The 12,389-nt window shown below is 40.2% G+C and overlaps 1 protein-coding gene across 1 annotated transcript in view; it reads left to right on the forward strand.

The window, feature by feature from the left end:
- The window catches only part of AOAH (acyloxyacyl hydrolase), an 80,608-nt gene that overhangs the window by 45,168 nt on the left and 23,051 nt on the right, over window positions 1–12,389 (forward strand). The window contains exons 13-15 of the mRNA XM_027665016.1: window positions 2,473–2,564; window positions 4,877–4,959; window positions 11,788–11,824. Coding sequence (XP_027520817.1) covers window positions 2,473–2,564; window positions 4,877–4,959; window positions 11,788–11,824 — 212 coding nt within the window. The remainder of the gene's footprint in view (window positions 1–2,472; window positions 2,565–4,876; window positions 4,960–11,787; window positions 11,825–12,389) is intronic.

The following is a 12,389-nucleotide window of genomic DNA, read 5'->3' on the forward strand; positions in this document are numbered from 1 at the left end:
CTTGGCATTCGTGCATTTAGCATCAGCCATGGCTTTGGCTACCCTGTATTTCAAGGCAGGACACATCTAGGAGATGAGAATATTCATTGAAATGAGACCAATCTAGAGCATTCGAGGCTAAAATATGGCATTTGGAGCTAGGCTGGAATAACTTTCTACTGATTCTCTGCTAAAATCTGATGCGTAGGCTGAAGTAGGTTTCTCAGCCAGAATAGTCTAGAGAATGATATTTAGACAAGTCTGTACTCAAAAGAGTTTTATGCTAAAGGTCAACGTAGTTTAACCTCCAGAGTAGGACACATTTGCATCTGAGACTAAGAGAAACACAGTCTGTTAGACTGTACTTTCCAAACTATGTCGCTGAAGAGTTTAAGGTCTAGCATTCTTCTGAAATTTCCATTAACTACTCATCTCCGCCCTTTGGAACTGAAATATCTTCAAAAGTCTGGCCTTAAGTGCTTTGTTGGAAAAGTGTCAATGCTAAATGTATATACAGTTTTCAAATACAACTATAATTTTGAGCTGAAATGTTCCTTTCCAAACCAATTTGCATCTCAATTAGGTTCTGGCTAATTCATATTTTAACTAAGTTTGCAGGGGGAAAAAAAGCCAAACAGTTAAAAGTTATTGGGACTTGTCCAATGAAGATATTGTTTTTGAGTGCCAACAGGAAATAATGAGAGAATTGGTCATAGAAGGATTTGTTTTAAAAATATTTAATAATTTTTATCTCTTTTTGTATTATATGCTGATATAATATATCTCTCATATGCTGTGATTTATGAGATCATATCTGCAGGGTTGGTTTTTTCTGTGCTAAGTGACTATTTCTGTCATCTTTAATGCAAAACTATGAGGAGGGAAATATTGCAAATGGCTAAGCCATACTGTATCCCTCCACTTCTGCTCATAGCTGTGCCCTTGGATTAAGTGGTTGTTTGCACACAAAACTAACAGATTTGAAGGTTCCCTCCACCCCTAAAAAAACTAATAATTTTTAGATATATATGTATATATGGATACACTCAAGGACACATATATGTGTGAGAGAGAGTGAAAGACAGAACAAACTGAAAGATAATTAAGATATGCCCATGCAGATATACTGTAAGTAGGTCAAATCTGCTGTTACATGCTTTAAACTGGCATCTGCTGTGCATTAGACTGCTCAGAGCTTGGCTTCAGGATTTCTTCCCCCACAACCCCCCTTTATTTGCCTTTCTTCCTCTTTCCCTGCATCTCCCTCCATCCTCTTACAGTCAAAATCCACAGATGTAAACTCAACCCAAGTATAGTTCCCATTCGCCTAAATGATAATTTTCTGGGAATGAGAACTTGGTGGTGACCACAAGATTTAGCTCTTCTATGGCTGCTCAGTTACATCTGACCCTCCTGGATAAAGAATTACCCACCTGCTTGTTGTTTATAGCAGTGAGGTCTTAAGGAAACCCCACAATTGCTTGGGGAGAAAATGAAGCTAATAAATTATATGGATTAAACTAGCCTGTAACTTTTCTGGTATTATGTTTTGACCTTCTTTTGGTTATTACCTTTTCCATCAGCAGTTTTTCCTGTATGAGCACACTGGATTTATTCTTTTGTCTTTGCAAGCGTATCCCAGACTAGCAGATGCCGGAAATTTACTCCATGTTCTCGTCCTTCTGAGGTGGCACAATTTATCAAGGCTGTTTTTCTAACCTTTCATGATTTTGGGGACATTCAGAAATCAAAGTGGAAAGGAACAGGGCACTGTGTTTTGAATATGCAACGTGGCTTACATCTGTCAAGAGGCTTTCACAGAGACAGTCACTTTAAAAATGTTAGGGACTAATATCAGCGAAAGCAGAGGAGGCTAAAGGATGTATGTATCTCCCAGGAAGGTTATGCCACATGATCTGTTTTTCTCCCTGCTCCCTGCCATGCTCAGGGGCCTCTCTGACTCTGTTGCTTTAGTGCCATCTCTAAAATTTGCAGTGAGGACCAGGCAGAGGTTTTTAGGGGATTGGATGCTTGCAGCTCATTCTGCTGGAGAGAACAGGAGAGCTTTGAGTGAATTTGACATTATACTTCTTCCATATGCTCTGGGGACATCACACTATCATCTCTTCCTGTGCCCAAGGTTGACCCACCTTTCAACAGGATGGATGCTGGAGCAAACAACCGCTGCCTTGGTGGTCTGTACCTGCAGTACGTACTACTCCATATCGTGAGGAGTTTTGGACTCCTCCAGAATTAAAGGGTGCCAGAAGCTGCAATTCAGATATCTCTTCTGCTTTTCCTTCCCCCATCTCTTGATATGTCTGCCTTACAAGAGTCAACTTTTTAAGTATATGCATACATAATTACCACTACTGGCTGTATTTACAATTGCAGCTGTCTGGCTAATGCTCCAGCTAAGAAATGTTCAAATTTACTAAAAGGATTTTTGTCTGTGAGGGCGAAACTGTGTTGATTTAAGAATTTCTCTTTCAGAAATCATTTGCTAATCTTCCAATGGCTTTCAGCGACGAGCTTGACTGGCCCCAGTTCTCAGAGATCACTGGATTTCTGAATTCCACTATCGGGTAAGACAACCAGCAGGGAGGGCGGCCAAGTCACAGCAAGCCTCAAGGTCAATCAAAGCACAGCAAGGAAAAAAACCTCACAAGACAGTGCTTTAAAGGAAAGATAAAAAATCGATTCAGATCTGCTTCTACCCTTTCTAAAATGAAGATTGATGCTGGATTTAGGGTTTTTAAAAAATATTTTAAGTATATAACCAGATCTTCCTGAAATTCAAGGTAGGTTTTAGAACTGGTCAAATTGAAATTTAAAAGGAGAAAATCTTGTTCTTTACAAAACTCTGGGGAAGAGAGAAGGGGAGCATTGCTGAAACTAACAAAAATCAGCATTTCCCTTTTCTTTTTTTAATCTTTCCCTCTTCCTCAGGTTTTCTTTCTGCTGCTGAAACAGTGGAATAAATGGTAACTCCTTAGGGGGAAATCTTTCTCTCCTCCCTCCAACCTTTGTTTTTTAACACATTTAGATGGAAATAGCAAAAGAAGAATTTGGAAGGGTCTGTGACCTAATTTGCTGTGTTAGCTTGGCTCATGTGGATGGGGAAGGATGTAGGGATAGATGGGAAAAAAAAGAAGTCTCTGCCAAAAAGGAAGGAAAATAAAGTCTAAACACTTGAAATGCCTGCAGTTTTAACTGTTAAACTAAAAAAAAAAAAAAAAAATCATAATTTTATTAATCATCTGTCTGGCCAGCATTAAGAGGCCTTTTAATCCTACCAGAACTGTACAGTACAATCACCAACAGTACCTGGTCGGACCTGAATTTCAGACAATTTTTATTTTATTCGTGTAAGATAGGTCAGGAATAGAGTTGAATGCCAAACCAAGCATGAGTCAAGCCTGAAGAGGCTCTCTACCAACAGAATTAAAAAGTTGGCAGAATTATATTCTTTTCCAGGAAAAATATCTGTTGCACCATACACTTCTTGCTTCCTTTTTTCTCCCAGTAAAAAATCCAGGCTCCCCACCTCAGCTACATTCGCACAGTGTCTGCTTTAAGATGGTTTACTACTTGACAAGCCAACGGGAAACATCTATGCAGCCTCCTCTATCAGAGCCATAGCAAAACTGACCTTTAAAAATCTGTTACAATGTCCAACCACTCAAAACATGGCATTTGTCTGGGCTCCAAAGAATCTGAAGTTCACAAATGATCAGAGATTAGAACTGACCCCCAAGTTGTCAGTGACAAGCCTTGGTCCAGAGTTCAGTTTTTAATCTCTTTCACTTCTGGAAGAAATAAAAATCAAACAACTGTCTGGGACTTCAAGGTATCTTTAAGAGAAGTAGCTCAAAATCCCACACCACAATAAGTGCAGTGGAGACTGGCTGGCACTGTGCAGTGGGAGGCTACCAGTTACTTCAAGACTGCCCAAGCAGAGATACAAACTGGTGTGGTCCGTGTCCATCTTTCCCACCCCCTGATAAGCAAACAGGGATACCACTTTTTAACTAATATCCTCTGAATGAGAAGGTGTGTTTGCTCTTCTTCCTCTGCCTGCCCACTGTGTTGAAAACCAAAGAGGTTGAGCATTTCTTGCGCGGCCCATTGAATGGTGACTGGCTGAGGTTTTTCTACGCAGGTAGTTACTTCTTGTTGCTGATTTAAAACTTATTATTGCCTTCTGTATCTTAGTCTTCATCCAAGTTGGTTGTTGTTAAGCAGTAATATTTATCTGATTCCTTCGGTTTCTCAGTTCAAACACAAAATCACCAGCCCAGATAGAGATGACCAGGTACTTCTGACTGGGAGCTTGGTCTTCTTATCAACCTTTGGGCTGTTATTCTTTTCACTTGCTTTTTGATTTTTTCAACAGTGCAAAGTAAAGAAGAGAACTAATCACAATCAAGCATAACCTGCTTTCAGATTAATCTGTCCAAGATTTATGTTGTTGGGAAATGATTTCCCTGCCAATATTTTTTCTCTTTTATTTACTGTTCCATAACAACCAATTGTAAAGTCAATTTGTGAACAATCAACAGGATTGTTTTGATAAATGATGTGTAACAAAAAGATTTTTAAAAACATTATCTGAAAGACCAGCATAAAAGCATTGTTCCTGGAGGGAACAATGTCAAAGAAACTTTCCATCAATTTATAGTTTCTGAAAAGATATCTTGGCTTTGTTTTAGGCAACTCTGTTCGAGATTAAAAAGATTTATGACGACAAAAAAAGAGAGATAATGAAATAGAAGTATATACATAACTGGGGTACTGAGCTGTTTAGAAACAAGAACATATTTCTTTTTTAATATCAGCTTTATTTTCACCAGTATCATATGAGTTTAGCAGTTTGCATTTTCTCAATTTGTTTCAGAGGCTGGACAGACTCTCTGTATCTGCGTTTACGCAAGAGAAATCGCTGTAATCACAGAGACTTACAAAACATTTCCCAAAATGGTATGTTAACTTTTTTCATTATTTTTTTTTTTAACATTGCTACTGCTGATACTTGATGCTGCATTAATGACCATCTTTCAGAAACAAAGAGAAACCCCTTCCTAGTTGCATGCATTTCTTATGGAAAAAATAGAGAACAGAACTTATTCAATTCAGCACCTTCTCTTCTTGCTCTGAGCAGGGAGGGGTGTGGCTTGATCCCTTTTATCAACACGCTAAGAATTTCCACCGGATTAAGACCAGTGTACCCCACTGTAACTCTGTGGACCTTTTTTTGACTATGGCCAAAATGAGGGATTTAGAAAGATAGTGACAGAGATAAAAGGGCCATTCTCCATCTACTCCAGAGGCTGTGGCATGGTCCCTGCTTGCATGCACTCCTCTGCTCTATACTCCTACAGGGAATGCTGAGAGAGCCCTATACTGCACCCCATGGTAGCACAGAGGACTCCTAGGGCTGCCACACCAGCAGGCAGAGTGAGCACAAAACAGTCATCAGTCTCATAGCAAGGCTGTCCATGACATCCTAAGACATCCCTTGGGGGCCAGCAAGCAGAGATCCTCCTGCAAAACTGGGAAGGTCAACGGTGCTCATCTCAGTGTGCTCTTACAATAGATTTTTAAATAAGTAATCAAAGACACAAACAAAGCACTGGTGGGACAAAGACAGGAAAGAACTCTGTTATGCTTTAATTAATTTTTTTTGTGAGGCTGGCATAACATCTTTCTATGAAAAAACTTTCATATATATATATATGCATATAAATATGCAGAAGACCTGACCTACCTAGAACTAAGGAAAGTGTTTTGCATGGTACCTCAGTGTGCAGTGAAGAAGAGAAAGATTATTAGAAGAAATAAGAGGTGGGTAGAGAAAAACCTAAGCAGGGAAGAGCAGTGGGTTTGAGAGAGAATCTATGTCCTCTGTGCATCTCTCCTGAGGCTAATGCAGCTTAACATTTGGAGTGGTGACCTTAGAGCAAAGACCAGGGTACATGCTTGATAGCTTCTGTGAATGATGCAAAACTGTAAAGTATTAACCATCCTAGAGCAGGACACATCCTTACACAGGAATAATTTAGATGAACTTGGGAACAGCAGTGACAGGAATTGCAGTAAATGCAATTGTACAAAACATCTATGACAGAACTAGTGATGAGATTTGTCTGTAAACTAGTGGCTCATCAGCCAGAGGTGGTGGAGGAACAGAGGCACTGGGGTCCAAAGGGAAATTCCAAGAAACCATCAGGAGTACAGGATCAACTGGAAAGAGACTAAGGAGGTTGCAAGATGCATCATACACGGCATTTTCTCTAGAGGCAGGGAGACAGTCCTTCCTCATATAAGTCCACTGATAAGAACTCAGAATTTGAGCCCCTTTTGTCTAGGGAGGACTGACTTGGGTGTGTATAGATACAGAAAAGGGCTTTAGAGAGAATTAGGGCAATGGAGACTTCTGAAGACACGCTGGCATTTCAGCAAAGCAAAAATTAAATGGTGTTATGGTTTCGAATCCCTTTGAGGTATAAACACCACAGAGTGAGAAGAATGGTTTAAACTGAAGGATAGTTCTGGTACAAGAACATGGGTTTTCATTAATCCTACCTCTGTTTGGAGAGGAAATTTAAAAAAAAAAAAGGTTACTAACAAGGAGTAAAAACCTAGAATAACCCTCAAAACAGAGGAATAAGGGCAAACAAGAAACTCTGAGTTGTTTCAAGACAGAGTTGAATTAAATTTGTCAAAGAGGCTGTGTGAAGACGTGACAGTAATCCTCCTTAGAAATTGAGGTTTATGATGTTAGCTTTTGTGTCTTGGATTAGGTGATGTTCCCAACAGCAGGTTTAAAAGACACTTGATTATGTTGTGATTATCCCTTTGTGTTTCCATTGTATTTAATTAATTTTCATGCTTCAGAAAACTGGCTGCAGAAGCTTGGGAAAATTTATTCTCCTCGGGTAGATAATTTGGCTTTATGGGATGCTCTTCCTCTCCAACAGATGATTCACGTTGGCTGCAAGTGAGGAGCACTGCTGCCCCTAGAGCTACTTAGAAACTCATTAAATGTCTGGAATATTTCTGTAAGGGTCTGCCTCAGCCCCTACCTTCGACAAACAGACACATATAAATATCTCAAAGGCAAGTGTCAAGAGGATGGTGCCAGACTCTTTTCAGTGATGCCCAGTGACAGGACAAGGAACAATAGCCATAAACTAAAACACATGAAGTTCCACCTCAACATGAGGAAGAATTTCTTTGCATTGAAGGTGGCAGAGCACTGAAAAAGGTTGCCCAGGGAGGTCATGGAGTCTCCCTTTCTGGAGACATTCAAAACCCACCTGGACAAGTTCCTGCGTAACCTGCTCTAAGTGACCCTGCCTTGGCAGGAGGCTTGGACTGGATGATCTCCAGAGGTCCCTTCCAACTCTAATGATTCCCTGATCTTACCAGGCAGAAGAGGTTGCACAGACAGGTAGCATGATGCAAGAATCTCTTCCAGGCTCAGGTGGGAATTTTCACCTTAAAAATTGCCTTCTGGTGCCAGCACCAATGGCACTGGCAATGCCTCTCATATGTCTTCCTACTTCCTGTGGCACACTTGGTGCTCCTGAGGCTTCGAGTCTTCTGTGAAAGTGTTTTGCAATGTGTTTGGTGTCATCAATCAGGTGTTTCTGACTTTCTTGCCTGTAAGATGCAGGGCACTAAAGTTGATGGCTCTTGCAGTCCCCCAGTTGTGCTTTCTGAGAGAATAAAAAAAAAAGGCCAAACTAGATGGTCATGGATGACTAGGTGTGAGTGGTTCTTCTCATTTCTATCCAGTTCACCTCAGTACATGATAGTCTAATTACCTTGTTCTGTTCTCCTTACATTAATGGGAGTGGTAGCTCCTGCACCTCCTTTTCCCAATTCCCTTGTAGATTTTTTTTTTAAAATAATCTCTCACTGTGTGCATCGTTCATTTTTCTCTCCACATATCTCCTTTCCACTTACACTACAGACACCTGCAGGATATAAAAAGAGGTGAGCCTGTGACAGGGCAAAAGACTCTGAAGAAAATTGAGAAGGGAATTTAAAAAAGGGAAAAAGCTACAAGTGAGAGAAAAATCTCAGGATGTCTTCCCTCGATGTCTTCTCTAAATCATCACACTGACACTACACTGTAAAGGTTCACTTTTATTGCCTCATTTGGCTTAATAGTTTCCCTGAATGGGAGGATTTAAATAGCTGCTCTCAGTGGCAATAAAGCAAAAAGTTGGCCAGTAGCCTGACCTAACCTCACCTGGGACAACTAAACCTTCCTCTGAAAATGATGCTTCACAGCCCCACATGTATGCAATGGGAGGATGAGTCACTAGAGAGGATGATCTGGTGGGGAAAATGTGCAGCCAAGAGCTAGAGCCCAGGGATGGCACTGTGTCAGACCTCAACATGAAGGAACTTTCCCCACTGACCTTCTCAGGACATGCGTCTTCACTCTGGAGAAATGGTTCCCCAGTCTCTGTGATAGTGGGATTTCTGCCTTCCCTTTCTTAAGAAATCCCATTATCCTCTAGAGATGGTGGACGCTTTCCTCCTCTGCACCTGGCTGAGGGACAGGACTAGGGAGGGTGCCCCTCAGCTCAGTATGTTACCCATGGCCTGTGAATATACTCATATCAGAATTGCTGACATTCATTCTGGGTGACCGGTTTTGCTCACCAGGCATCCCACAAAATGGGTGGGATACGAAACATAAGTTAATAATTTGTAACAAATCTATTCTATTCTGACGCTACTGTGGAAGTACAGCTTGGGGTTGCACAACAAGCACCTCAGTGTCCTAATCAATGTTTTCTGTCAGAGTGACTTGCTGAACAGCGTTCTGCAGATAATTTTTGTTAGTTCACTATTTTCAATAGTGCTTTTTTTTGGTTTTGCTGTGTTTCCTTCCAGCAGCTTCACACAGGTTGATAAGCTATGTGCCATTTCTGGTTTTTGACTGGGTGAGTGGGATCTCCAGGTGTGAGGGTTTAGCATGAATGCTCAGGTGTGAAGTTAGAAAATTCTTCTAAATGTTCTCCAGCACTTGTTGAAGATCCCTTGTTTTGATAGAAACATCCTGACAGTGAAATTGGTTAGATAAACAAGGGAAAAGGGAATACCTCAGATTTTCTAAATAATTACAGCACATTCTTGCAATTCTCGTCCATGTTTTGCATGAGATACTTGGATAATGTAGGCTATTTCAAAGCATGGCTATTTTACGTTCTTTTACCATTTTTAGTTTCATCTGTCTCTTTGGGATTCTTGCCTTTGACCAGAAAAATTAGTCCTTTTTAACATGTGCTATGGGTCACTAAGCCATCAACCACCAGTTATCTCACATTGGCTTTGAAACCAGTTAAGAAACAATAATTCTTTTTTTTTTTTTCTTCATCTGTCCTGGAAATTCTATTCCACTTGAAGTTCATTTGGGGAAAACCAGATACTTTTTTCTTTGCATCATTATATTTTCAATTGCTTTTACAACATAAGGGAGTAAAAGATTAGAAGTCAATAAGCCTTCTTGTCCATGCACCACTTTTGGTTCTATCCAGACCCAGGCTTTTTCAGTGCACTTTAGTGCTGCTCCCTGTCAGCCATGCAAGGTTTGACTGCAAGAAAATATAGAAGTGCAGCTCAAGTATTCCAAGGTTTATGAAATTCAGAGTTGCTCACAAGCAGAAGGAAACCCAACCTTGATTCCTCAACCAAAACTAAAAAACCCCACTGGCATAAAAATATTTGGAAAGAAACAAAAAGAAAGGCAGGAGAGATCCAGGGAGAGCTTCCGGGACATTCAAAAGTGTAAGAGTAACTGTTCTGCCTCATCTCTTTTTGTATCTTGAATGTTTTTATCACAGATTGCATCCTGTATCACAAAAGCTTCCTTGAAGACCCAATTTACCCATGAAAACTGTTTTCTAAAAACCCTTTCATTTTCTTGATGTTTTGATTTGTAACTGTGTTAGTGCTTTCCACAGAGCTGCTTATAACTACCTATGCTTGTGGAGTTAATACATACCCAACAACAGCTTATTGGGATTTTTTTTTTTTTGTAAATACATTTTTAATTTCTAGAGGTCCCACTAGTTTATTTGTGCTAGAACTGCAGCCTCAGTCCAGGGAGCCATGTGACAGAATGGCTTTAAGAGGGGGTGTTCAACTCTAGCTGAAAGAAGGGCTATTAAACACAAAAAAATAAGCTACTGGTAGTTATGTTCCAAGCCATATTTTCTAAGGATTTTGTGGGGCTCTTATCCTGCTGAAAAGAACTTCTCAACAGACGGGCTGGATTTTTGAATCAGCAAGCCTCAGGAAAGAAGTAGCAGACAGATATATTAATTTTTAGCTTGGAAGAACTGGATTATTTAAAACATAAAGGATTCCTTGATATATGTGGTTGGCATCACTGTGAGTGATAATAACCAAGGCACCACTATTAAAATGCAAAGTGTATTATTGCTACCTTAGGGGTTTATCTCTTAGATCTTTCCCTCACACCAATCCAGCAGGGATTTAATGATGTTCTGTCCACAAGTTTCCTCCCAAGAGCTGCGGGGAGGACAGGATTTGCTGCTCAAAGCAAGCTTCAGAAGCACAATGCAGAAAAAAGAAGAGACCAGGAAAGAGCTGAGCTGAGAATAGAGGGAGTGTAATACCAGAGGAGAAGGAGCAAGAAAAGAGGAGAGAGTGATAATACTACAAAATAAAAGCAAGTACTACTTGTAGGACCTGCTTCTCTGAAGTGTAGGTTTCTCTGCATTACTGTGCAGTGAACTTCTTGCAGTCACAGCCTTAGTCACATTTTGAACAAAGCCTAAAGTATTTTTTGGCTCCTTGTTTGCTAACACTCTTATACTGCAGGTGATGGAGTTTGATTTGTGTACTGGGGATGTATATGCACAGCCTTTAAAGACCTGACAGTAGATTTAATGCATAAAAACTTTACTAAATGGGAATGCCTTTCTCATTCAAAATATAAATGAAAGATTACAGATGCTCACAGATGCTTAGGTGTAGCCAGCTCTTTTCCTCAAGTAGGAAAGATTTGCATCCAATCCATTGGAATGCACAGCTTCTTGGGAGGAGTGCAGCTGGTCTAATACTACTTTTTGTAAGTCTGACACTTGTAGGGAGAGCAATGCAGAAACCCAAATATTGGTGTCTACAGCTATTTAAGATGCTTTACAGTATCTTTCCCATCTTCAGCTGCCTTTCCAGAAGTGCACCACCTCTCATGTATCCTGTAGTGTAACTCCAGCCCTGCTGCAGGTGTCTTGGATAGTCTGGGATGTCAAAAATGGCACTTGATGTCTATGTTTAGGACCTGAATCAGTCCCAATGTGGTATAGCTGTGAGACACATACTCTCAGAAGAGTGAGAACAGTTCCCTTTGCAATTTATAGGGAAAGTTAAAAGTAGAACAACTGTTGACAAGTCAGGTTGGCTGGTTTACAAGAGACTACTATGTTCAACAGATGGGAAGAAGCTGCCAGATCTGGATTAAAAGCCAGATCAAAACAACCCTGCACTTAAAAGTATTTGATTTAATACAGCCAGAAGTGTAGGACTCAGGTAAAGGCAGGAGGTCCCTGGATTTAACTTTACTTCTTAATGCCAGCACCTAAAAGTATTACAGAGATGATTTCTTGTTCCATTTTTATTTTTAGTGCTTCTACATTCTTGGAAATATGCAATTAACTTGGGGTTTGCACTTTGGGTTTTAGTTGGGGTTTTTTTGTGTGTGGGGGGGTGTCACTATAACAATGTTGTACTAATTCTCTTATTCTCACTGTGTGTGATCAGGTGGTTCTTCTGGAAACCTCCTCTATTTAATAAAAAGGTGAGTGTTTAATGGGATTCAAGTGCTAACTCAGGGTACAGAAGCATTAATAGAGTTCTGCTTCTCTGAAAGAAACATGCAAAACCCTGTAAGGAATATACTATCCACAAGTGCTCTAAAAAGCACAGGCACTTTAAGGAATATATTATCCACAATAATGTTCTAAGAAGCACAGCTTCCCTTGACCTGTGTGCTCTGAAGTGATGGCTGTTTCTTCTCTGTTATAAACATTAATAAAAAGAAGAAAAACTATTTTAAAGAGTGGATGTCACCATCTCCAGGACCTTGAACTTGGCTCAGTAAAGCCAGTGGGGCATTTCCAGTGATCTTAGGGAAGAGACTAAACCTTTCCATACATCTACGCTTTGTGTCCCCTTAAGTGTGTGTAGTAATGTACACACACAGGTAAGTCCACTGTTATCTCCATATGAATATAACTGTATATCTACTGGATAGTGAGAGGCAGCAACTCTCCTTTTCAGATGAATTTAGGTGGGCTATGGCTGAGTCAGGTTTAGTTTACTTTAGTTCATATGCCAAGGATTTTTATTGTTCTCTCCTCCAG

Source organism: Corapipo altera, unplaced genomic scaffold (assembly GCF_003945725.1).
Source record: "Corapipo altera isolate COAL_440 unplaced genomic scaffold, ASM394572v1 89, whole genome shotgun sequence".
In the NCBI taxonomy this organism is placed as follows: Eukaryota; Metazoa; Chordata; class Aves; order Passeriformes; family Pipridae; genus Corapipo; species Corapipo altera.